This window comes from Parasteatoda tepidariorum, chromosome 1, assembly GCF_043381705.1.
Source record: "Parasteatoda tepidariorum isolate YZ-2023 chromosome 1, CAS_Ptep_4.0, whole genome shotgun sequence".
In the NCBI taxonomy this organism is placed as follows: domain Eukaryota; kingdom Metazoa; phylum Arthropoda; class Arachnida; order Araneae; family Theridiidae; genus Parasteatoda; species Parasteatoda tepidariorum.
In genome coordinates, this window is record NC_092204.1 from 6,470,567 (window position 1) to 6,489,890 (window position 19,324).

A 19,324-nucleotide genomic window follows, 5' to 3' on the forward strand; every position below is an offset into this window, starting at 1 on the left:
AAAGGAGTGCTTTTTGAGGTTTATTAAGGAATGAAGTTTTTTTTAGGTTTAATAAAGGAAGTGGTTTTTAATGTTCGATAAAGAATTCTTTTTTTCAGATGTGCGAATGAATATGACACTCACGTTTGACATATAAAGCAATCTTATTACTGTTTGGTCAGGCTGTTAGCTTGACTAAGGTATGAGAGCAGATGAGGACGAAAAGGTTTTTTAGTATATTTTATTGTTGCAAATATACACATAACAACAAGGAAGATTTAACAGAAGTAAAAACGACTTGTATATACATTGATTTATATTACATAACAAGAAAAATATAAATTAATACTTTTGGAGCTAATTATACAATTTGACAGACTAATGTAATTTGTAAAATAATTCATAAATGTATAGTACAATTATACAAACAAAATAATTATAAATGAAAATAATTTATTTCTGTAAATTCAGTTAATTTATTTTAAAAAAATTTTTTTTCCTAAGGCACCGTTATGTTATTTAAAAATAACGTGCCTCAGAGAAAAATTTCAATTAATAATTNAATTGGATACACCGGAAATTTTCTAAATTTCTTCCGGTTTAAGGACGCTTGTTATTGTTTACATTAGACCACCCATCCATTTCCTTGTAAGGAATGAGAATAGCTCTTTAGTCCCTTTTTTAAAACTATAAGGTAAACTTTTCATTCTTTAAATTCGCATCCGCGATTACTTTGTGCGCAAAGAGAATACCTCTTTAGTACCTTTTTTTTAAGAAACCTAAGCTGTAAGCTGATTTCCCTACTTATATAATGATCGAATTAATTGTAATCGTAAAAGAAATCGAGACTAATTGTTTGTTGTCTGCTGAAGTTGAACTTTCTGCATTTGTAAATATTTCTTCGGATGCTCTATTAAAGTTCTGTAAATGTATTTTTTTTTACGCTGAAGTATAGAATTCTACACAGAAAAAGGGATTAAAATATACCTTACCACTATGGCTATAGGAGCGACTGGTATTCAGTGGTTAGATTTACTCGAATCAGAGTTTGATAAATCATTTGTTGATTTAGATATGCTGATTGGCGAGGTTGACGAAGATCAAGGGGATATAGTTTATGCAGCTCGACAAAAACTAACTGCTCTTAGTACAGCTTTCGCGCAATTAACTCATAAATGCCAAGTTGTATTTGAAAACAGCATTAAAATTGAGGTAGGTCGAATGTTTCAACCTTAAACATTGTATGGATGATTATTTTCTTTCATTTTTTTCTGTTAAAAATCATTTTGCTAATATGCATTCTCTTTGTTCCTTTCCTTACACATAATTTTACTCACAATGCACAAAAAATAAAAAAAATACCTCTCTGAATAATTTTTGATTTGATGATCGGATCTTCACATTCCAGCACTTGATGGTGCGAAAGCTGGCTTCAATAATACTATTTAATAAATGTAGATGGTATTTTAAGTTATGAAATCAGACAAAGACGTATTGTCTGGAAATAAACATATCTTTATATATAGCTGCTACTGCGAAATATGGTCCCAATAGCTTGGGCCAGATGAACAATCCAAGTTTTAACCACTAATGTTAATTTTACTTTTTACGTATTTCATCCTATCTCGAGAACTCTAAACAAATTGCAAAATTTTTGCCCACAATGATAAAATTTATTTAATCAAAGAAAATACTTTGTAAAAATTATTTTTAATAATTATTTGGGACTACTATTTTCATATCGTGATCTGTCACGCCAACTTCAATCGCCAAGGTGCAAAATGGATTTTAAACTAGTAAATGTTTTTCAAAAAAACTTGTAGATGTTTGCTCAGGAATGGCTATGAGCTATACCTTTCGAGTTTGGCCAATTTCTGTGATGTTTTAAGTTTCTTGCGTGCTGCTGCCAGGAAATTGTGAAGACTTGGAAATTATTTTGCGACAGTTCATGTTACATAAATCTTCCCAATTATTTACTGTTATTTAATATTGTAATAATAGTTTTAAAAAATTTGAATTGTAAAGCATAAATTTTTTTTGCATCATTAGAAAATTTAATTATGTTGCACAATTCAAAGTTCTTGAAAAATACGTTTAGTAGCTCCCAAGAAGAAAAGTCGTATTTTAAACTCAATTTCAGAATAATTATTTGACCGAGTTGATATTTAAGCCTAGTGATTATTTTGAATATGGAAATCATCCTAAAATGATAGTATTTTAACTACATTAATTGTATTTTCTTTTTGTCACTTTTTAGTTAGTTTCTTTCCTACTTGTTTTGTTTGGTAAATTTGTATTTCAACACAACAATGGGTAAAATAAATTAAATATAATTAATGATTACTTAATCTGCATTAAGTGGAATTTTTGTGTAAATTGGTAATTAGCAAGTTAGTGAAGGAAGTCAAATAATTCTTAACAATTTAATCTTTTTGTATACAGGATACAGAGCATTTTAAAAAGGTGCTTATTTTTAATTTTCTTTTTTAAAGCACTTTAAGGTGCTTTTTCCATTGGAGTTTTGTAAAAAGGGCCCAATTTTCTGTGATTCATTACACAAAAAGCACAATTTTCTTACTGTTCTGTTCTACATTTTTACTACTGTTCATTCAACCAATATTCATTTCAGCTTACCATTGTTGTCTGTATGTTACAAAAGTCACAATAATTTTATACAGCAGATGAATTACTCATGGGTCCCCATTCTTGTTAACTGAGCTGGATTCAGTTAAAAGGATTCTTTTAACCACGCATGTAACTTTACTGCATTTTGTGAGAAGTTAAAAAAAAAAACATTTTAGAGAATATTTAACTTTGTGTGCATATTCTATGATTTTTTTAGAAATGTGATTTTTTTAAGGTGCTTCAAAAATACTTAAAAGATGCTTATTTTTTAATAGGAGAAATTTTGGTTACGCACCTATGTGTAGATATTTCTGTATTTTGGACATTAAAAGTATTACTGTTTAAAAGCTTGGAATATAAACAAAGAAAAATATTCCACACTATCTACCAATAAGTATTCGGACCCGTGTGATTGAAAAGAAAAACAAACTTTATGCCAATAGTTGGTAACTTTATATTCAATAGTTGGTACATCCTCCACGAGAGACAATTACAGCGTGAACCCTCCGGGGCATACTTTCCACAAGTCCTTGTGTGACGGCTAGTGGTATTTTCTTCCACTTGGTTTGGAGAAGGCATAAAAGTTCTTGCACCGATTTTGGACGGGGTACACTCCTTAATTCGGCAATCCAACTCATCCCAGAGGTTCTTGATAGGGTTCAGGTCTGGACACTGGGCAGGCCAGTTCATTCGATTAACCCCATTGGCACCATACCAAGCCTTGGTGACCCTCGCAACATGACAGCTGGCATTATAGTCCTGGAATTAATAGGGGTCCACCCTGTGAAACTGTCACAACGTAGGAAGTATACTGTCATCCAAAATAGTGCAGTAGGCATCATCGTTGAGCTTACCATAAATGTATACTGGCGGAAGGCGTGACGCATCTCAGGACTGCAGATATAGTCATTTGTCTAGGTGTCCAAATACTTATTGGTAGATAGTGTGTAAGTTAAATTTTTTTATTGTCAAGTTTTTCTTATAGTTATGTCTACTTTCAGCATATGGATTATATTAGGTATGCTAGCAAAGTTAAATGGTGTTTAATACATTTAACAAAGTTTTTTGAACCTCTTTCTTCAAGGAAAATAAAAAAGCCACAGTTTCAGTGCCTTACATTTGAAGCAATGCAATGATTTTAAACTATAGATATAATCTTGCTGTAAAGAATTATCTTGGCTTTAGAAGGGACAAATAACTAAAATATTTTAAAAGTTATTAAATTTTTTTAAAATCACCAATTTGGTGCCATATATCCACATCCCATATATGGAAGAAAATTATCAAAATTATTGCCTGAATCCCATTTTTTGCAAATTTTTCTGGACCCAGATAATATGGCATTGAAATAAAAATGTAAATATTAAAAAAAAATTGGACTTCAGATGTTTTTCATTTTCTCAAAACTGTGTCTTTTCACCATTTTAATGTTTTGTGCCATTTTCAGAAGAAAATATAGAGGGCGCTGGCTAAATTTTACCTAACAATCATGAGTAACTGTTGCAAACTCACTTCAGCTATGAAATTAGCATACTATTCTCAAGAAAGCACCAGTTCGTGTGACTGCAGAGCCTTCGAAAAACAGCCTCAAGTAAACGAGTTATGGTTGTTCTTCAATATTTCCATATAAGTATCCCTCAAACTTGGTGTAATTTGTAAACAATTTTCAAGAAATCAATATAACTATAGTTTTTAAGGAAATTCCAATAAAACAGCAACTTTTTTTTAACTACTAGGAGGCTTATTACACTATCGCTACACTTTCCAACTCCTGTACTCAATCATAATAGTTTTGTTTCTTCTTAAATCTTTTGTTTTATCTCTTGTTTTTAAAAAACTTGTTACTCTTTTAGCACATTTTGTTAATATTTAATTTTACTTATTAAAATTTATAATTGTAACTTTCTATCATATAACTGTTAAAATTAGAAATATATAGTTTTAATTTCTTTTGAGCAGAGTTTGCGAGGTTTAGGACAGATTGAATTAATCCATGGTTAAAGCCAGGGTTTAAACCTTCCTGTCCAAAACTTCTTTGTCTTAAACTGTCCAAAATCCTCTTATTTAAATTATGTCACTATTTAAAAATATATTCTGACAAACAAAAGGTTAATTTTTGAACAAGAAGAAAACCAGTTTTTGTTTTATCAAAAAAGTTTATTATTATTTTTTAATATTGCATTTATTTATCCTTATGCAAAAACGTAATTTATCAGTATTAAAAACATATTTATTCATATCTAAGGGATAAGATATTTACTTTCGTTGTTCAATGAATTGTGGTGTTTCAAAAGTTATAAATCTTTTCTTATTATATTATAGTATTTTCTTTTAATAAGTTAAAGCAAAATTGTATAAAAAATATCAAATATTTATTAATATATGAAGAATTAGGATTTTTAGAAATTTAGAAGAATAGAACACACATAGAATTTTTACCAATGTTAAATGTTTTGAACACTTTTATACAGTTTAGGACAGTAAAACCCACGTGTCATGTCCAAAACCAGTTTAGGATGTCCCAAACCCCTGCTTTTGAGCCGTTTATATTTTAAATTTTGATTAAAATATGAACTTTTTATTTAACAGTATCAAATCTCAGTCACTTTTAGTGTTTTATTAAAATGAAAAAAATTTTTTTTTAATTTTTTTTGTAACTTTTGACATGAAGTCAAGTGCGAGCATGTAAAATAAAGATTACGAGAGAGAAAAAAAGAATGTATAAATAGGAATTATCTAATGCAAATAAAAGTAAAAGAAATTCCAAAAAAAGCACATAAAGTGGTAATAACTTTTGACCAAATTGAAATGAGAATGCAAAAAAAAAAAAAAAATCTCTTATAAGTTAATAAATGAGAATGATTCTTTCAGCGCCTCTGTAATTCCGGTTTCTTGACTTGCTAAGTGGTTCACATAGTATTTTTTATTACGAGTTTTAACAGTTCTCGAACGAATTAACAAAAGTTAAGTTTTTTATTTCATAATATTCTTTACATTTTTTTACATAATTACGAAGTTAATTTATTTTTGGGCAACAAACAAAATGTAAGGAAAAAAAAGTGTGAAAATATAACCAATAAAAATACTTTAAATTGCAATAACTTTCAAACAAACTGAAGTTCGGAGGGAATATAAGTTTATCAATAAACCAATCTTTTTTAGTAAAAGAATTTAGGGATGTTAGGATATACAATATAAATACTGAAATGATATTTGAGAGGTTTTCAGAAAAAGCTCACTAAAAATAAATTTAAGAAACATTGTTATATTTAAGTTAAGATTTATTAATAAACTTGTAATGGCATTAATTTGAAAATCACATCAGAAGAAAACACATAAATCATAGTTTCTAAACCTTTTTTGTCCCATCGTCCATTTTGCAAGACGAAGTTTTTTCAACGCCCCTTTAAAAAAACTTTTAAGTTTTCTATACGGTGCTCTTTTCTATGTGCCTATTTGATATAACTTTAAAAAAAAAAATTCTTGATTTTTAGTTAAAGTGTATAAGCTAGAGGCAATTTGTCTTGGTATTTTAAAGAAATTAATATAACTGTTATAGCTTTTAAAGAAATTCAAATGAAACAAATTAATATAAATATTTAAACTTACTGTATTTAAATTTAGGAAGACGGAACATGTTACATAATAAGAAGAAATTTTAGGTTCTCGTGGTCTTCCTCTCCTTGTAACGCAAATGCTGGTTAGTTCCATCAAAAAGTCCTCCACGAAGGCAAATTTCTCCCAATACTTGATCCAGGAGTTCTCTTGTCTTCTGGATTGGGTTCAAAGTTATAAGGCTACGTAGTTGAACATTAGTAGTCGTAAACACGGCTGTCATGGTCATCATCAGGTCAGGTTTTTGGGGGGGAGCTCAGCTGTGCAGTACCTGTCAGCTTGCTGAGGATTGGGAACATATATTAATCCAGTGTGCAAATTTTAAGCACATTAGAGAGAAATTTTTTCATTCAAAAACCACCCATGAGTTTATAAAGCAGCATTGGTCAAACCCTAAAATAAAAAAGGGAATTGAGGAAATAAGAAGATTGTGTTTAGTAACAAGGCCCCTGAATCCTGATGGCCTTTTGCTGCCTATTGTTAGGAAAGATACACTTTAAATCACGGCTTATTGATTTACCTGTTATGGTTTGATTTTTACTTGACTTTTCTCTTAAAATGTTTTTTGTGCTTTAGTTTCATGCTTTTGTCAATCTCTACCCCTAAGTGATTCCTCATTTTGAAAATTTTAATCCCTTGTGTTCCTAGAGTTTATATATATATCTGTCTTTTTTGTTTAAAAAAAATATTCCTGGAATTTGATGCCTTTAGTACTGTTGTGCTAGCTGTAATTATTCTGAGTTACGAACACCCTATATTTTCTATGTGAAATTGTTTCCTTTTATTAACTTTGCACCCTACTGAAGATGCGACATCAATATCTCTTCTGATTGTTACTGTTTATTTTTTTTGTAATGTTTGTTTGCATTTAGTTTATTTCTAAGTAGCACTGATTTCTTTATTTCATATTTAATATTCTACTTATATGTTAAAACTCTAATTTGAAATTTTGAATATGTTTGCTCATGTAATTGAACTGTTACGCTCACTTCGAACTTTCGGAGTGCCCCCTTACGGGGACGGGACGGGGTTAACCTTGTTATTAGTAGTCGTAAACTCAAAAATTGGGTCAGCTCTTCAACATCGGTGATAAAATATAATATCTTTGTTAATATTTTGTTGACAAATTTTTTCTGCATTTTGTATAATAAATTTGCTTTACGAATTACGATGGATTTTTCAAATCGCGGGGGAAAGCGTAATATTAACTATCGAAAAAAACTATTAAAATCCCTTTATATTTACAATGAAATCGGCATAAATAAAGCGCGTCAAAAACGCTGTCTTATAGGTCTCGCCTAAAAGTTTCTCCCCTACCTGAATGATTGATGGAGTGGGCGGAGGAACTCTATTGTAAAACCTACAATGAACCTAGAGGTCTACAATGAACCTATTGCGACAATTTTGAATCCTGCAGGATTCAAAATTGTCGCAATAGAGTATAAGAAATATCGAAACTTTAAAAACCTTGTAGAAATGTGTAGCAATAATTACCAAAATAACGATTGATAAGTAAATTGATTTGCGATAATATCGGCATCGATAAATCACGTTGAAAAATGGTTATCTAAATGAGCGATTCATAATAATATCGTGCTAAAAATATCGGAATGTTTAAAAACCACGCGGAAATGCGTAGCAATAAGTACCAAAAAAAAAAAATGGTCAAAAAAAATTTAGGTTTGCAATGCAGTTAGCTCAAATAAAGCGTTCAATAACTTTCGAGATGTTAAAACATATTTAAAGAAAATCGCGATTTCAGAAACTACGTGTAAATGGGTAGCAATAGCTACCAAAATTTCATTGGATTTACGAAATCAGCACACACGAAGACCATCAAACGTGATAAACGTTCGAAATTCGTGTATCATAATAATGTCGTATTAAAAACATTGGGATTTTCAAAACTATGCGTAAATCCTTAGCGTTAATCATCGAAAAATAAAAAATTGGGTACATTAAAAACTTAAATGTGCAATTTCAAATTTCCAAGTATTTTTTAGTTTTCAAAAAAATAAAAATAAAATAAAATTGATTTAACTTTTTTTTTTTCATTTTGTTTGAGTTCTTTCCGCGGGCCGCACATCGAGAGTTAGCGGGCCGTAGTTTGTGCACCTATACTTTAAACAAATCAAAAAATAAATTCAAAATGTGCCATACGTTCCGCGTGCAAAATTTAACCACTGAAACAAAATAACGAAATTAATACTTGATTTTCGTTCGAATTGTAAAACTAAAGAAAAAAATACATTAAATTGGGAAGAAAAAATATTATCTGTGTGGTACTTTTAATACTCAAGAATCATTTCCTCATTATTAGCGAGGGAATGAAAATGTTATTATAAAACTTAAAATAAGTAGTTAAGTGAAATTCAATTTTGAGAACAATTTTAGACAAATATATTCTGACTTGAAAAAATCTTACGATTACGATTCGCGATTATTTTTTAATTTAAAAATAAATAAAATTTCGATTAAGCCGATTAATTTGATTTAAGTAAAAAAAAATATTTTTTTTAAAGCCTTTAGAATTTTAGTTTATAGTTTGTTTAATTTTATAAATATTATTAAGAATAAATCGTAACAAATAATAATACTGCATTAGAAATTGTTTTATACTCATATATCTATGCAAATGATTCAAATTTATTGATAACAAAATCTATCATCATTAAATATCTACCGAAAAACAGGTGAAAATTAAAAGAAGAAAAAACACAAAATTTATCTCAGATCTATTGCGATGACATAATTTATGTTGCCTTCTACCTTACCTCAACTGCAATTTGCTACGCTTTCTACATTCAATAACTTACCTTTTGTTAAAAAAAAACACTATCATAGCTGCCAACTCTACTGGATTTTGCCAGTTTCTTCTGGTTTACCGGTTTAATTAAAATTCTCCTGGTTTTTGTACATTTTAGAAAATTCCCGAAAATTTTGTAAGTTTCCTAAAGAAAACCCTATCGAAATTGAATTTTTGTACAGATTACTGCTTGCTTGGTGAATTCAATGCCGATTTTAATATTTGAAATTATGGGTAAACATAATAAATAACATTTCAGGTATGTTTGATGTCAGTCATAACCTGAAAAATTGCAGTTTTTCTATTTCGAGAACTATAAAAATCCCTGAAATTTCCTATGTGTAAAATATTTAGTACATTATTATTATGATCAATTCTCATGAAATTTACGTTATTTCACAAAATTTACGTTATTTCATGAAATTTACGTTATTTTTTCCAATCCATGTTGGCTGCTATGCACCATTAAAAAGGCAATTTGAATTTATCCTTTGAACAAATCATGATACTTTCCTTTTAATTGATGTTTCTTTTTTATTTATTTATTTATTTGAATGCTAGAGACTTCTTTTTGGTGTGTCAGCTATACTATGCATATACAATACAACTCATGTACCAAGTTTCAAATGAAAATATTAAAAGAATGATGAAAATATTAATTAAAGTATGCTTTTTATTACATTTAATTTAAAAAAAGTGCCTTGCTCTACAGATATTTAAATATAATTTTGATGCTATAAAAATTTGGCCACGAATAACGTTTAGAATAAATACTTTAAATGATTCCAAAAGTATGTGTTTACATTCAATAAATATAATACAATTTTAATTTTACATAAATATAATAAAATTTTAATTTACATTCATAAAATAAAAATTTGGCATCGAACAACGTTTAGAAAAAATACTTTAAATTCCGAAAGTATGTGTTTACATTCATTAAAGATAATAAAATTTAAATTTTCATTAAATGTTCATAAAAAAAAAATCCCTTATTAAAAAAAAAATCGTTTGTTAAATTCATTTCAAGTAACATTTGTTGTAAATCTTATTCGTGACCAAAAATTAAAAAAATTTAAATATTTTGAAAAACATTACATTACATTCATTACAATAATTTTTTTTTATCCCCTTAATACAATTTATATTCATACTTTTTGCAGTTGTATTAATATATGTAGAAAAAAAACTTGCTTTGCTTTGTTCTTAATAAAAACAATAAAGCTGTATAGTATCACCTGGTAATTAAGATTTTACATAGAATCTTATAGTGAGTCTAATTTGTCCAGGGACTTAATATTTACAAATAATTTCAAAACCATGAAAACCAATAAAAAAAATTAAGTAACTTCATATTAAATTTCATTGCCAATTCGAATCAAATAATTATTTATTCCTTTTTTTAAAAAAAAGTCATTTAATGTCAGTCAATGATTTAAAACCTAAAAATCTGTTGATTTAAATCAACAAACACTGCATAAATGAAAGGCATTGGGGGGAAAATGTGACCTAATCTAATGGATTCCATAGGCGATGGAAATATTATGCAATATGTTACTAGTTCTAAATTATTAAATGATTTTTATCAACGGTGTTTTAACAGAGTTGATATATGATTGTGAAGGGGAGAGGGAGATCAGATAATGCAACATACTAGGGATAAACTTCAAAATAATGCTGTGGCATTTTTTTTTTTTTTTTTTTTTTTTTTTTTTTTTTTTTACAAAAATGTAGTATAAGATTGATTTTCTGAATTTTATTGTAAAATGAATTATAAATATTTTAAATATTATAATTCTAAATATTTTTAAAATGAAATACATAAATCAATAAATTTATTGCTTCATCAGTGGATATTCTTTGATTTTAGTCACATGACAAAATTCTATGGAATTATGCAACATACTAGGGATAAACTTCAAAATAATGCTGCGTCATTTTTTTTTCTTTTACAAAAATGTTGTATAAGATTGCTTTTCTGAACTTAATTCTAAAATGAATTTATTATTAATATTTTAAATACTATAATTATCTACAATTGTAAATATTTTAAATATTATAATTATTTACAATTATAAATATTTTAAATATTATAATTATAAATATTTTAAATATTATAATTATAAATATTTTTAAAGTGAAATATACGAATCAATAAATTTATTGCTTCATCAGTGGGAACAGGGGAGAGAATGAAAGACAGGTAAATTTTAATTGCATGAAATAAATAATAACATAATTTTTATTTATAGTTTAAATACATTCTATAAGAGAGCCCAAAAAATATACTTATCCCTAGATTTATAAAATAATAAACATGCATAGGATTTGCGGGAACAATCGATGGAAGTTACTTATTCTCTTTCATTATAGTAAGGTGCGTAGCGTTTTTAAAAAGTGCTTAAAGGTACTTATTTTTTATTTACGTTTTTTAAAGGCCCTTAATAGTACCTTTTTTAATTCGGGGTTTGTAAAAAGTGCTTAATTTTCTATCTTTTAAAAAGATATTTATTTATTTATTTTGCCGTGTCGTTTGTCGTCATAAATTACAAAAAATGCTTTCTTTCACAATTTTCTCAGCAATATTTATCAGAAACTAGTTATTTTATTATAATTACGTAAGATTTTTGAAAATGGTTTTGAATTTTATTGATTTTATGTTTATGAATAACTTTAACAATAAAAAAAATATTTTTATTACCTTACAGATCCTAATTGTGATTTTTTTTGGAAAGTGTTTAAAAATGTTTTTGAGTGCTTAAAAAGTACTTGAAAGGTGCTTATTTTTGTTGAAAAATCTGACTACGCACCCTGTATAGGTGTTTACGCATTTAGCGAGGTCTGTGAGACTAATCTAGAGTAAATTGTTTATGTATATATATTAGGCTAAATATTTACTTTGGGCTTGGTTTGCTTATAATATTTTATTTTATTTTTTTACTTATTGCAGTAAAACTAGACCTGATAAAGTAACTAAGATGAAGCTTCTTATTTACCTAAATTTACCTGGATAGTTGGTAATCTTCGTATTCATTTAAATTAAGGTTGGAATCATTAACAGATTCGTACATTGAATCTTCTTGCACTTGCGTTGAATAATTTTTCACCACGTCTCCCACAACGCACAATTTGTTCCAATTGATGCTCTCCTCACCCTTCTTGACCAGATCATTCAGAATGCTCGTCGTCATGTTTCCTGTCATCCAAACAGCCGCCAAGACGTGAGATATCGATTTGTTTATTTGAAAACTCTGCTGTTGGAACTCGGAACTGATTCTGTGGATGTCCGACACGGATCGGTTCCTCATCTCGTACACAATCTGTTGAAGAATGTCGTAGACGTGCAACTCTTCTTGCTGGATTCGCTTGCAGGAATCTATGAAAGTGTTCTGCGCCACTAGGAGTGTGGCGAAGCTGTTATCCACAGTGGCACTCAGCTCCACCACCCTTTTATCGATGTCGGACAGTTTAGGTTCCAGCTTGGGTTCAATCTGTTCGTGCAATCGCTGAAATTCTCTGCGCACCATTTCTCTAGTTTTACTTCCCTGCTCCAGTGTTTGTGACAAGTCTACTTTCAATTCGTCTGATGTCTTCCACAGCTCCTGTATTCCATTAATCACTTTCTTCGTATACTGTTCGACGTCTGCATCCAGTTCTTTGAATTTGGTTTCGCCTATGGTGAGTGCCTTCTCTAACTTTGACGTGAGATTTTCAATCTGTTCGCTTGTGCCGCACAAATCTAAAACTGGAGCACTTCTGCTTCTATCGCCTTGATTGAAAGTGGCTGAGAGATTGTCGATTTTATTGCTACTGTCCTGCAGCAGCAGGAGAAGACGCTCCCTCGTACCTGACATGCTCGTCTGAATGTCTGTCCAAGCTTTTTCACTCGTGTTCTCTTTGACTTGCATGAAAGTTTTAACGCTGTTAACTTCTGAACTTAGGGAGGCAAAGTTCTGAGCGACCGTGTTTGCCAGATCGCCTTTCACGAACGCCTTGATCTCGTGCATATCGGCGACGATTATTTCGAGTTTCTTTTCTTGTTTCGTTATTTCGATCTCTGCGAACCTGCACTTTTCTTCGCCCTTCACTAAACGTTCGAGAACATCATCCACCGAGTTATGCAAGTCTCGTTCAAGAAGTTCCAATTTACTCATTATTCTTTCCAACTTTATGTCCAGTTTGGCATCGAGATAAGCCGCCTTGTTGTTTATCTTGTCGTTCAAAGTTTCCAGCTTGCGGGAAAGGTGCTCGTTGGAAAATTCTTCCTTTATGTCCTTGCTGACCACGATCTCCTCCACTTTTTCCATTCGAAGATCGAATTTGGTCTCGAGTCTTCCCAATTTAGATTCGACGTTTTCCATTCTCCTGACCAGCTGATCGAGGGAGAAATCTAGCCTGGCTAATTTCAAAGTGTGACTAAAAGTATCCAAACCTCTGAGCTTATCATCTATCGATATGAGGACGTCTTGAATGCTTAGGGGAACGTGCATCCAGTTTTCTGTGTCCCTGTTCAAAGGGTTGTTTTCGTTTTGTCTCTCGCGTATTCTTTTCATTAGACTCGTACCGATGGCGAAATCCATTCGATAGAACGAAACACCCATCATGAAGAAGAAACACTGCTTTTGGGTTAAGAAATGCATCATTTTTTAAGGATTAAAAACGAGATGCTTTAGTGTTCTCATATGTGAAGTGTCTGGAGAAAAAAAAAAATTCTTGTGTTTCGGAGAAGAAAAGGATGCAGAGACATTCCGCTGGTCACGTGTTTGTGGGATCTGGTATGTGTCAAGGCTTGTTGTTTGACATGTCGCGTCAATCGCACTTGAAAAAAAAAAAAATGCTCCCTCCCTGACTAAAGTAACTCGATATCATGTTCGCTTTTAAAATGTAGACCGCCCGCTGTGACAACAGATTAGAGAAAAGGTACTACAAATTATTCTTTTGGGTTGCAACTATTAATGTAGATGCGATTTCCCCTCCCCCCCTGTCTTTCTGTGTTTTTTTAAACAGCAATGAAATTTCGTCTTGAACGTATGTTGTTGAATCATGACTTCTTTTTGGGTATGTTTTTGTGATACTTGGGTTAAAAATTCTTACCTTTTCAAAGTATAATGATAAAGAATAATGATAATAATAAAGTATAATAATAAGGAATGATGACAAGAAAGGAAAAATTATTAAAATAAAATAAAATTATTTTTTAAAATATTAAAAAATCTACCTAAAAAAAATTTTTTAAAATCCGGAAAACGAAATAAAGTAAAAATATAATCTCTTCAAAAGCTCATACGATTTTATTTTCTTTATTTTGTTTTCCGGATTTGTAATAATATTTTTTTTAGATAAAATTTCTTTAAAATGTATTTTAAAAAATAATTTTATTTTAATAATTTTTCTTCTCTTGTCATTATTCTTTATTATTTTCCATATTTTCTCAATTATTTAACTTGTTTGATGAGTTCTATATACTTGCAGTTTATGCGCAGTTAATAAAGCTTATTAATTTTCTTCGTTTTTCTCACTTTTCATTTTGTCTTTATTGAGCTATATATATATATATCTGTATAATGGCTCAATGGAATATATAAATGAAAATGGCTTTGTTCTTGTAAACTATGAAAATGTTCTTCGCCACACAATTATTCCGGACAATCTCAAAATTGCTTAATATTAATTATTTTTATTAGTAAACAATAGAAGCTCACGGGGCTAAAATTGCCTAGGATGAATGCTCGTACTCGTACTGTTGAATTAAAGGAAAAAACTACGTGTGAAGTTGAAACTGATTAACTTTTACTACGAATAAAATGTAAAAAAAAAATTCTTTAAACTGAAATTTAGAAGAAAAAGTTAAAAAAAGAAAGAAAAAATCTTATTCTTATATATTTCTTAATTTTAAAGCAATTTTTTTCCTTTTCTTATAGGTTTTGAAATCGGATTGAGCCAAGCGCATCACTTGCCCTCAGGTTTTAATTAAAAATTTCAGTTCTATCCCATTGTTAATTTTGCCACGTGCAGATTACATGAAATAGTTTAGAGATATGTGCGCAAACATTTTTCCACAATTTTTTTCCACCAACAATAATGGCGCCGTTTCTGACGCGTGTTAAACAGAGTGTTCTATAATAACTGCACGCGTAATATATATTTTTTAGAATCTTTGACAAAATTGAAGTCACATTTATATAAGACATTAGGCATCAAAAACCAATGTGTAGGAAGCAAGAAATGTAATCATAGAGGAAAAAAAAAGAAAACAAAAATTCTATCGAAATATACCGAACCACTACTAAAAATTGTGGAATGAAAACCAACCGAAACCAGTTTGATTGCCTAATAAAAGTCGCATTTCGAAACCTTTCCTCTTACAATTAAACAAGTTTTAATGTTTTCAATCACACCTTGACTGGTATTTTACTAAAATGACAAATAAAACATATTTATTCAGGTAAATTATTGACGCAAGTGCTATACTAAAATGTGAAGTACATAAACATGGAGTTATGCAGGCTCTGCTAGCAAGCCAATGCTATTAATTTAAATCATTATTAAACTATCACTATTAAATTCACTAAGATTTTGTAACTTTTTAATTTTGCAAACTTTTTTAATAACAAAATATAAATCCGTACTAAAATATAAATGCATGCTCAGAAAACAAAAATTAGTGTTACTGACATGAGAAAATATATTTTTTTTCCTTGTGATTTCGATTGGTCATCGAACAGATCTTTATCACAATGTTCCGCATATAATTTATGCTCTCTGCTATTGAATTCTGTATGTTTTCAATTACATTTTGCTACGATGTATTTTCATTCGGTTGACATATCTGGTGATTCATCTGGGACCTGATCTGTGTTTTTTTTTCTTTCGTATCTCCTTTTATTTTCTTGTATAATTAAGACTTATGAGTATAGTTATTGAAATTTAATAAAGTAAAATTTAGTATATGTAATATACTATTGTATATTTACTATTGTATATTACTATATGTATATTTACAGTTAAGAATGTTACACTGTGATAACAGTTAACTTTGCAGTGAAGACTTGAGTTGCAGATTTTTTTGGAAAGAATTTAAAAATATTTTTTGAGTGCTTAAAAAGTACTTATTTTTTGCTAATTGCTTAGTTTTGTTTGCTTATTTTTGGTAAAGGTGCTTATTTTCTGTTGAAAAACCTTGATACGCACCCTGATATTATTAATTAAAAATTTTATAACCATTTGTCGTTAATTTGCCTTTGATAACACAAAACAGCATCTTTAGGTATAGCATCCTCTTAAATATCAACAGTTTTTAGGTACAACTTAATTTTCCTATCATATAGGGTCCTCTTAAATATCAACAGTTTTTAGGTACAACTTAATTTTCCTATCATATAGGGTCCTCTTAAATATCAACAGTTTTTAGGTACAACTTAATTTTCCTATCATATAGGGTCCTCTTAAATATCAACAGTTTTTAGGTACAACTTAATTTTCCTATCATATAGGGTCCTCTTAAATATCAACAGTTTTTAGGTACAACTTAATTTTCCTATCATATAGGGTCCTCTTAAATATCAACAGTTTTTAGGTACAACTTAATTTTCCTATCATATAGGGTCCTCTTAAATATCAACAGTTTTTAGGTACAACTTAATTTTCCTATCATATAGGGTCCTCTTAAATATCAACAGTTTTTAGGTACAACTTAATTTTCCTATCATATAGGGTCCTCTTAAATATCAACAGTTTTTAGGTACAACTTAATTTTCCTATCATATAGGGTCCTCTTAAATATCAACAGTTTTTAGGTACAACTTAATTTTCCTATCATATAGGGTCCTCTTAAATATCAACAGTTTTTAGGTACAACTTAATTTTCCTATCATATAGGGTCCTCTTAAATATCAACAGTTTTTAGGTACAACTTAATTTTCCTATCATATAGGGTCCTCTTAAATATCAACAGTTTTTAGGTACAACTTAATTTTCCTATCATATAGGGTCCTCTTAAATATCAACAGTTTTTAGGTACAACTTAATTTTCCTATCATATAGGGTCCTCTTAAATATCAACAGTTTTTAGGTACAACTTAATTTTCCTATCATATAGGGTCCTCTTATAATTATCAGCACTTTTTAGGTACAACTTAATTTTCCTATCATATAGGGTCCTCTTATAATTATCAACACTTTTTAGGTACAACTTAATTTTCCTATCATATAGGGTCCTGTTAATTATCAACACTTTTTAGGTACAACTTAATTTTCTTATCATATAGGGTCCTCTTATAATTACCAACACTTTTTAGGTACAACTTAATTTTCCTATAGTATAGGGTTCTCTGAAATATCAATAGTTTTTATAGGGTTCTCTTAAGTATCAACAGTTTTTAGGTACAACTTATTTTTCTTTACTACTAATTAATAGAGTTTTTAAATGTTTTTAGAAAGAATTATCCAGAATACGGAGAGAGTTATGCGAAGCTGAAGCTTCAAAATTATCACTCCAAAAAGAATTGCAGCATTTATTACTTCAGCTACACTCCGCACAGCTACAAGTCACAGCCCAGACGGGACATGCAGAAGATTCTGAAGCTATAATGCAAAAATTGGTAATCTCTTATTTTATAAAAAATTTCTTTACTTTGGGAGGACTTACTTTTTTGTTGGTGAAATTCGGATTGATTTATGTATCAAACAAATTCTTTCTTGAATACCTTTGCTTATACTGTCGTCATCACGCAAAATCTACCTTTTTAAACCCAAATGGATCCAGGAAAAAAAAATAGAAACCCTGTGGCAGAATTCTTTCGGGCTATCTGCGACAAAATTCTCTGTCACTAATGTCTTTCTGCAAGATACTTTAATAAAAACAAATGTATATGTTACTAATTTAAAATAACAAAAGCGCTATCTTTACAAAGATAAATATATATATATTTTTTTTAATTAAAAGTGTCATAATTTTTTATTGTAATGTTATGGGTGATCATCTCGCATTTTGTTTTGTTGGGGGGGGGGGGGGGAAACGCACTAATTATAATATAAACGCACTAAATAATCATCACAGTAAAAATAAATAATTAGAAATCATGAAATCCGTAGTAGTAATTGCAGAAAAAAAAAGGATCGATGGCGGAATCACGTGACTCCTCAAAAATAGGTTGTTGTAATTAATGATATCGTATAAAAAATATAGGATTTAAAAACTATGGACAAATCAATAGCAATAACAGCCAAAAAATCGATAGAATCATTGCCTTAAAAAGTAAATACTCAAATGCACTATTCGAATTTTCCATATTGTTTGAAATATATCGGAATATTTAAAAACCACTTGAAAATCAATATCAGTAACTGCCGAAAATACAATCGAAACATTACATCGATTTATGATACTATCGTCGTAAATTGAGAGCGCCAAAAAGTGATTATCTAAATGCATTATTTAAATATTGCGTGCAAATTTCTGTAGAAAAGAAAACTAAAATTTTTAACTTTTCAAAAGAAACATCTTTCTGACAGAACTCTGTAACGTTCATCGACGTCGCCATGATTTTGCCTTATTCTTTGTTCTAGAGCTTAGAAATCTTGTGTCCATTCTTGGTTCTAGAAATTTATCTAGATATTTACCATCCTGAAGTTCATGTTTAGTAAATAATAATAATGAATAATATTTAACACTGAGTGGATTCTTGGAATATATCTAAACAATTGGGGTTTCTATTTATTGGATTTAAAAAAATCTCGCTGCCTCTGAAGTTGGCATACCTTTATTCAATAGAGTTAGAGGCACTGGCATGTTCTTAGTTTGAATCCTGTTTATCAAAAATATATTTATAGTTTATCCAAAGTCCGAACTCGTCTAGCCATTCTTCTGGACCCGTGGCGGTGACTATGGTATCGAGGTATAATTATTTCAAGTAGGGGTGTGGGGTCACTATTTAGGACAGATTTAGGCTAGGGTTGGCAAGAGAAAGGGAATTTTTTTCTTCGGTATATTGTGTTAGCCGTAGAATGAAAAGAAGCTATAGTTTGTCTACGGTAAGAACTCCCTCTGCCACAAAGCCTGAGGCTGTCTGCTGCTATGGAAACAAGAATAGCGCATTTCAGGGAGGGTAGTTTCTCTTCGCTCTAGTACTAACACGATAGACCGAAGAAAAAGATTCCCTTTTTTTCGCCGACCTCTACTTGAAGTAGTTATACTTTGCTACCATAGTCACCGGCAAGGGGCCAGACGACTGGCTAGGGGAGTTCTTATTTTAGACAAACTATAGCCTCCCTTAAATGCGCTATTCTTGTTTCCATAGT

The 19,324-nt window shown here is 29.9% G+C and overlaps 1 protein-coding gene across 2 annotated transcripts in view; it reads left to right on the plus strand.

The window, feature by feature from the left end:
• Positions 1-796: 796 nt before the first annotated feature.
• Positions 797-19,324, plus strand: part of LOC107449776 (Golgi-associated PDZ and coiled-coil motif-containing protein) — a 35,877-nt gene continuing 17,349 nt past the window's right edge. The window contains exons 1-2 of one of the 2 annotated variants that reach the window (XM_016065420.4): positions 797-1,191; positions 17,461-17,625. In XM_016065420.4, the coding sequence (XP_015920906.1) occupies positions 976-1,191; positions 17,461-17,625 (381 nt within the window). In that variant the 5' untranslated portion in view covers positions 797-975. Of the gene's footprint in view, positions 1,192-13,920; positions 14,084-17,460; positions 17,626-19,324 lie in introns of those variants that run through there. The other variant, XM_071183936.1, reaches the window with a different exon arrangement.